The sequence below is a fragment of the Oryzias latipes genome, chromosome 22 (genome assembly GCF_002234675.1).
Source record: "Oryzias latipes chromosome 22, ASM223467v1".
Lineage (NCBI taxonomy): Eukaryota > Metazoa > Chordata > Actinopteri > Beloniformes > Adrianichthyidae > Oryzias > Oryzias latipes.
This window is the reverse complement of record NC_019880.2, coordinates 23590637-23598330: the sequence shown is the minus strand read 5'-3', so window position 1 is coordinate 23598330 and position 7694 is coordinate 23590637. Positions and strand designations below refer to the sequence as shown.

Genomic DNA, 7694 nt, shown 5'->3' with positions numbered 1-7694 from the left:
TCACCTGCTTCCTCCCTGTGGGGCCACCTTCTGACACTCTTCCTCTACTTGCACTAAGCCCACAACCTCCTATGAGGCAGAGGAGGATGAAGTTGGTTTTTCCCAGTCCAGCTGATGTCAGTGAAGACCTCGTCTGTCTGCCTGTCTGTCTTTACAGATGCCAGAGGAGTTGGGCGCCTCCTTCAGGTTGCCTGAAGTGCCTTGTTTTCCAGCAATGCTGCATTCAAGTGCCGCTATTTTGCAGCTTCAAGAGGAATGCAGAGATTTTTTTTTTTTTTTTTGGTCTCTATGCGCCTGCCAAGCAGGTGTGCGTGCATGTGTGTGTGGTACTGTTAAGATGTAAATGCACTGTTTCCACAATGCCCCACCCCTTATATTACCATGAAAACCACAAATCTTCAGTTTCTCATCAGAAGACTCTTCTCCGGGTCGTTTCTTCCTGTGAAAACCGATGTGAATGTTTTTACTAAGAGGATGAAGACGAGGAGACGGCGCGAGGAGGATGGGGCTCATGGCAAAAGCAGCAACCCCACCTATCTGTGGGGCGTGTCATCATTTCTGTCTTTGGTTCGCCACATCATACAAAATTCTCCCAAAAGTACAATCTCTCCTATTATTTCCATGGTGCATTTAGAAGACTTGTTTTGTTTACTGTAAGAAACAGAAATGTTCAATGTTTTGGTTTCACCAATCAGAACGTGGCTTCAGTCCGACCCGTGCACAGGTTCTGAGGGAGCAGATGCCCTGCAGGACTGCTGATTTTTTTTTTTGTGGTTTCCAGAGAAGATGCAGCTTGTTCCTGCACTGATTTGCCGTCTGTGCCTTCATCCTTCAGGAAGAAGCGCCTTCCTTCAGTGAAAATGAGTTTGCTCTGAGCGTTTTGCCTTTTTGCACTTTGCAGAAAACCATTCAGACTTTAGTGGAGATTCCTGGGAAATCACTGCCTCCACTGGACGTTGGCTGATGTCAGACGTTTTGGATTTGAACCTGTTTGCACAACAGAAGTGTTTGTTTTTTTTCCCTGTGATGATTCCTGACTATCATTCCAAACTGCTGCTGGGGTGTTCCTCCTGCAGTCAGAGAGGATTCCTAATCTGTTCAGGTGCTCCGCAGCTGCAGGAGGAGGAGGCGGGTATCTTGAGGGGGAAAAAAAATCAACTAAATGAAATGACCACTAAGTGTAAACAACAAATTTAATAAATCTTTTTATTTGTTTGGATCTGTTTTTGTCTGAGCATCCTTCATTTGGATGAGCTGTGCTGCATCCCATCTACATCAAGGATCCAGATGGGATTTGAACCGGAGACTTCTCAATGTGAAATGACTGCACTAACTACAAAATAACACTCAATGAAAAGATGAATCACACAAGACAATTACAATTCATCATAGAGTAAAACACAAAAACCCACAATCTTTCTTAAAGTAATCAGAAATGATGACCATAAAGATGTGTAAAAAATACAAACGCAACTAAAAGAATTAAAGAGCTGGTTGAAGGTGACATAAAAACAATCCATGACAGAAATTCATGTCATCTGCCATTTAAAAAAAATCTTTATTCAGAACACAGAATTGACAAGCAGGAAGGAACATGGAACAATGAACTTTACATCCATTTTTAAGAGTATAAAAGTAAAACTAGGTTTATCCATAAAGCTCAAAGGTTTTAACTGCTTTTTTATTTGTACTGAATAAAATAAAGTTTAAATCACATCTGATTTGAGCAACTTACTCAAAGAAATGTGTACTTTTATTACTAAATGTAGTTTTATGATTAAATACTTTGTTGATAAGATCAGAAGATTTATCAGATATAATTGTGAATAGTTCTTACTTCCTTAATCAGTATATTTGTCCATGTCAAAAAGAAGTGGGGATACATTTGAGTCATTGAAAGAGTTGGAAACATTTGCTCCAAACTAGTTTAGTATGCTTACAATGTCATTTGTCCTTCAGCTGTGAATCAGACTGGTATCTTTCTGTTTTAAGTCTTTCATTATCAGGTAGATGCTGCTGCTGCCACCTGCTGGATGGTCATGAGACCTGCAGCTCCTTTTAAAGGCGTTTTTGGTTTCCTCTGTTGTTGATTTCAGTTTGAATTTAATCTGGTTTTGTTGGAAAAATCTGTTAATGGGTTTCTTAGCAAGATTGTTTATATCCTATATTTGCAGGGTGAGCAGCAGAAGAGGATAAAGTTAATTAAAACCAATATTGAAATTTTCCATTTAATCCCCATGTCAACACATCTACAGTTTAAATAGAGGATTTTCAAGTTCATTTTTATTTCTTGTTGCCAGACATTAGTTAACAGTGTAATCTCACATCGACATGGGCTTGGTTTTCTCCAGGCACTCCAGCTTTCCCCCATAGTCTAAAATCCTGGTTCATTGATGTCTCTAAATTGCTCTCAGGTGTGCGTGTGAGTGTGTGGTTGTGTGGCCCTGAAACAGACCAGCCACCTGCTTACCTTCACCCAACAGCAGCCGGGTTGGCTCCAGCAACCTGGTGAGCCCAAAAGGGATTCAACAGCTTCTAAAAACAGATGGATTTTTATTTCACACCTGAACACAAAACTAACATTTTTATTCTCTCCCCCCCCCCCCCCTCAGCTAAATGTGAAGACCAAAGATGATGTAACAGTCTCTGACTGCTGGCCCCTGACCTAATTGGCAAGACAGAACTGGAAAAACTACAAACATTTTTACCAAACAAGTATCATAAATGTAAATTCTCAGTTTCAACATTGTGTTATTTTGAATTGTAAATGTAACGGAACACAGTCCTCTGACGACCGGTACTCTTGTTCCGTTCCTAAACCCGTCACTTATAAACGAAGGAACGGAAGTAAGTCGATCCATTTACACGGTGACACACGGCTCTTCCGGTCTGCCGCTGCGGCGTGCTTGGCTGCTCCTTCGGAGAACTACCTGACTCAGGTTTGTTGATAGATGGTTGTTGGAGAACCAGGAGGAGAAATCCGCGGTTCTAGGTCTAAGAGAACAGGCAGGAGAGAACTACAGAGGACGAGAGGAACATCAGAGAGGCAGCAGAACGGCGGAGACGCGCTTACGTCATCATGACGGTCATGAGAGGAGAATGGTCCCGTAGGGGGTGATGGGGAATGGAGAACATACGTTACTGTGTCATACGATGTTTTGTTGTTTATTAAAGTTGATCTAAAGAAAGCAGGACTGTCTAAATACTATACGGCGGAATTGTAGTGTCACTTTAAAGTAACATTAAATAAAAGGATCCATAAATAAATGCTAAACTAAGATTCTGTTTTTAAACCAACAATTTGAACATTCCTGATATATATATATTTAAATATGATTAAAAACAAAAAAGTAAATAAACTAAATTGTTAAGATAAAAAAAACAAAACAATATAAACATCAGGCCGAACAGGAAGAGGGCAGTAAAGTCTCATTCTGATGAAAATAGTGATGATTGAGGACATATGAAGAAAGTTTAGCTCAGTTTCTTTATGTTGTGAATCAGGAGCAGACGAAAAACTGCCTTTGAAAAAGATTGTATGTGTTACAAAGAAAATGCGCTGGGGGGGGGGCACAAGCTTCCTGCTCCGCTCCATTCTGATGCTTCCACTGTCAGATTAACAGATCCATGAACCTCCTTGTTTTCCTCAAATGAGCTGGAATCTGGATCCAACCTGTACGGCTGGATAGTTCTGATATTGCTGCCTTTTTTGTTGCACCGCTAATGTTAGGTTGGGTTTTTAGGGATGGACACAGAGAGCTCTCAGCAAAGGGAAGGGACACGGGAGGGAGGTTGCTCTTGCCCTTAGACCCTCCTTCGGGGTAAGGAAAAATAAGCCTTAAAAAATGGATTTCCGAAAAAAAAAAAGAAGAAACCTCAGGGATGTCCACATGAAGGCCCGGCGATGTACCAGAGCTCCTAGAGAAGAATCAGCTCATCTAACCCTACAACTACATGTTCAAATAGTTCAGCAGATGGGCTTCATCCAGATGAAGTTGGGGGACAGCTGGGGGCGCGAGACGAGCCAGAGGCAGGATCCACAGCCTAGTGTAGGAGCAGGAGCAGAGACGAGCCAACTGGAGTCACTCCCCCAGAGGGGAGTGGGAAAGAGGGACGACACATAAATCGCACTGCACCCAACGGGGGCATGGAGAACTAAATGATAATTGATCCAGAATAGAACAGAAGTAGATGAGAGTAGAGGACAGAACCCCAGTGTACCATACTTTCCCCAACTTCAGACGTCTAGCAGCCTATTAACAACTAATTGTTATTGTTATTCCATTTAATTCAAACATGTTAATACTAATTTGCATGCACTATGGTACTTATAGCGGATGCTAAAAATAATAAAAATTCTGTGTTTTTAGAAAATCAATATTTATATAATGTAGTATTCATCTAGGGAATGGGTCGCCCTGACCCGCTTTATGAAACTATCTTGCCTCTACAGATAAATATGTATAATGGATGTAATGAAAATTTTAATCATTTATTCCCCCAAACTTCATTACAGAAGGTGAAGTAGGTGGAGGTGGAGCTACAAATTAAATATTCTCTGATTACTAGCCAGTCTGGCAATAAGCCTGTTTTCAGCCTAACTTTGAATGTGGAAACTCACCGTCTAAACATCCCATAGAAATGGTAAGCAAGAATATTTTTATTGCATTTGTATTAGTGAACAGTAAAATACTCTACAATAACATTTTCTCCTTTAGTTTGCCAAAGGGACTTAGGTGGTTGCCAGGGAACAGCGCCCCGATCATGTCTTGAAACCCTCTTCAACCACTGACGGAGGTCTTATTCCTTTCAGAGACATGTTAAGGATGCTCTGTGTAAGCGCTGCAGCCATCTCTGGTGTGCGCTGGCTCCTCCCAGTCCACAGTTGATGGCACAGACCAGAATTTTGGGCTTCCACGTCCAGAACGCCTGTGAACGCGCGTCGCTATGCAGGTGTTAAAGTCCGGTCGCGAGCTCCTCGTACACATTGGGTGTTCGTTGATCGCATGCAGACAGCTCAACCGCTTGAACTTTTTCACGCTGAATCGCAGCACTGCAACCAATGGGGGACTTGGATTTGGTAGTGACGTGTGGGGGGCATCCGCTTCAAGACACTGAAGAACCAACCGTTGTACACATGATCACGAAGGACTCTGAGACGTTAATAATCGCGCTTTGTGTCCGGTTGGGTTAATATGACTCTAAGATGAACATTAATAGGAATAGAGCTGTGAAAACAAAAAGCCTAGAGCAAGATTTGCGGGATTTGCATCGCTTTGACTTTGCACTCAGAGCCTCCACCATTGTAGATGGCGGATGAGCGCTCACAAACAATAAATACACAAAAGGAGAAGAATCGTCTTGGCTAACTGCGTGTCTGGTGTTTGTCCGATGTGAACACAACCGGCTGTATGCGGGTTCATAAAACCAAAACGACAAAACAAGAAAAAGACGCGTCAACAATTTAATAGTGGATGTCATTGACTAATCGTTGACAGCCCTATTCTCTTGTAAATTCTTAGTTTATTTTGGTTGGGACGGAAGGATGTGAAAAATGTTCATGTTGAACAGACTAAGTCAGAGTTTCTGATCTGATGCCCGTCCCAAATGCTTTCTTCAGGCCAGACAGAGCCTCCATGGACGGGCTGGAGAAGAAACTGGAAGGTCTGACCATCGCTCAGCGCTGTCATCCAGAGCAGTCCACCTACCTGCTGCACCTGGCCCTGCACCCCTGCGGGCCTCTGGCCGTGTCCTGCTCCAGCTTCTCCATCCGCCTGCATGACCGGAACACTCTGGACCTCCTGGGGGAGTGTCAGGACCACAGCGGGGCAATGTGCGGCCTCACGTTTGCCCACACCTCGCCTGTGCTCCTGTACTCTGGCTCAGCTGATGGCACGGTCCGGGCGTGGGACACCCGCCGCCCCGGCTCGAAGGCGGTGCAGATTTTCAAAAGTGAGGCAGCTCACTGTTACAGCAGTGTGGGCCTGAGCTGCAGCGACACGCTCCTGTGTGCCGGCACGGAGCAGATCAGCGACGGCGACAGCTTCCTGGTCTTCTGGGATTCCAGGAAAGCCGGTGCCCTTCTGGGGGTGTATTCAGAGTCGCACAGTGATGACATCACCCAAGTGTGCTTCCATCCACAGGATAAAGACCGACTAGCCTCTGGTTCCACAGATGGACTTGTTAATGTTTTTGACCTGAGCCAGGGGACGGAGGACGAGGCGCTTCTGGCCACCTGTAACAGCGGCTCCTCGGCGGCGGCGGTGTGCTGGTCCGGAGCTGAACACACCCAGCTGCTGTGCCTCAGCCACGACGAGGGCCTCCACCTGTGGGACCTTGGCCAGCTGGAAACAGACGAGCCTCTCACCCTCTTCAGCGCCGCTGACGCCCGCAGCCTGGCTCCTCTGCCTGACAGGGGAGGCGTGGACTACCTGGTTGGCGGGCAGTGGCTGCAGGAAGACCAGAAGCTGCTGGTGTTGGGGGGAATGAGCAGCGGGGACCTCCACCTGATGGAGTGTGACAGCAGCGGGCTGCATCTGCTGAGAAGCCTTGAAGGCGGCCACACCTCCACGGCCCGGTGCTTCCTGTGGGATGCAGCGCGGGGCGCTCTGATCACCGGGGGAGAGGATGCGCAGCTGTTGCTATGGAAACCGGAGGAGAGGCAGGTCACCGCAGGAATAAGGGAATCCATGAAGAGCAAATCAGCTTTAAAATTAAAATCCAGACCTCATAAGAAGTATGGGTATCAGAGGGAGAGGAAGGGGACGTGACCAAAACACGGTCATCTGGACCGAAGCTGACGGGCAGCTGGGACAGACAGGCGCCTGATGGGTGTGCTGCTGCACCGAAATAATTTTTTAATGCTTTTGTTTTCACTGTTTTTAAATGAAAACGAATTTTGATGCATCAGCTGATCTCAACGCTTCATTTTCCGCTTATTGACTGATCAAGTCAATATGCAGAAAAAAAGGATGGAGTCCGTCTCTCACCAGGAGCCTCTCTGCTCAGGAGAACGGAGGGACTCATAATGTGTTTTTAATGGTATTTTAGACTAACTTTGTGCGCAAACATTTAAAAAGCCTGTATGACAGCAAATATGAGCTACTTGCAAGGAAGTTGAACACCATCAGCTCATCCCCTTTTCAGGAAGAACTGACAGCATAGCAGGTAAACATGCTGGAGCTGCTCCACTGCAGCGCGGTCAGAGGCCGAGCCAACAGAACCTGGTTTGTTTGGGGTCCACAGATCCATGACTCTGAACAATCTGATTCTTCTATGTGGATCTGCCATTTTGGACACATTTCTCCACACACTGCTGTGATCATAGCAGTATAACCACCAACATCAGTCCAGTTCTGGGCCCTCAGGTCACACCAGCATGCAGAAGAATATGGAAACTGCAGTTAAACAGCTTTTTTTTTGGAACGTTAAAGGATTCTGTATATTTGGAAATAATAAACAGAACTTCCGGTGGGATTCTGCTTCTAATACAATTAAATCAAACTTTATAAAATAGCGCTTTCCATGCATTTTGCAGCTTGAAGCGCTTAAACATTTAGAACAAAAAACACACTATTACAATAAAAACCCAGCCCACCCTCCCCATTCCCCTCCGTTAAAACATATGACCCTTGACCCCACAAACAATGAATACTGATAAAAGTAAGTCCTCAAAGAAACTTCAGGCTTGGCTT

At 44.9% G+C, this 7694-nt stretch overlaps 1 protein-coding gene across 2 annotated transcripts; it reads left to right on the top strand.

The window, feature by feature from the left end:
• The first annotated feature begins 1586 nt into the window (after window positions 1-1586).
• Window positions 1587-7476, top strand: wdr89 (WD repeat domain 89). Of its 2 annotated transcripts, XM_020713812.2 has the most exons (3): window positions 1587-2508; window positions 2613-2726; window positions 5621-7476. In XM_020713812.2, coding segments are annotated over exons 2-3 (1152 nt in total). In that variant the 5' UTR covers window positions 1587-2508; window positions 2613-2724; the 3' UTR covers window positions 6771-7476. The 2 variants fall into 2 exon arrangements, with proteins under 2 accessions (XP_020569471.1, XP_020569472.1); XM_020713813.2 differs by lacking the exons at window positions 1587-2508; window positions 2613-2726 and adding an exon at window positions 2733-2939.
• The last annotated feature ends 218 nt before the right edge of the window (window positions 7477-7694 follow it).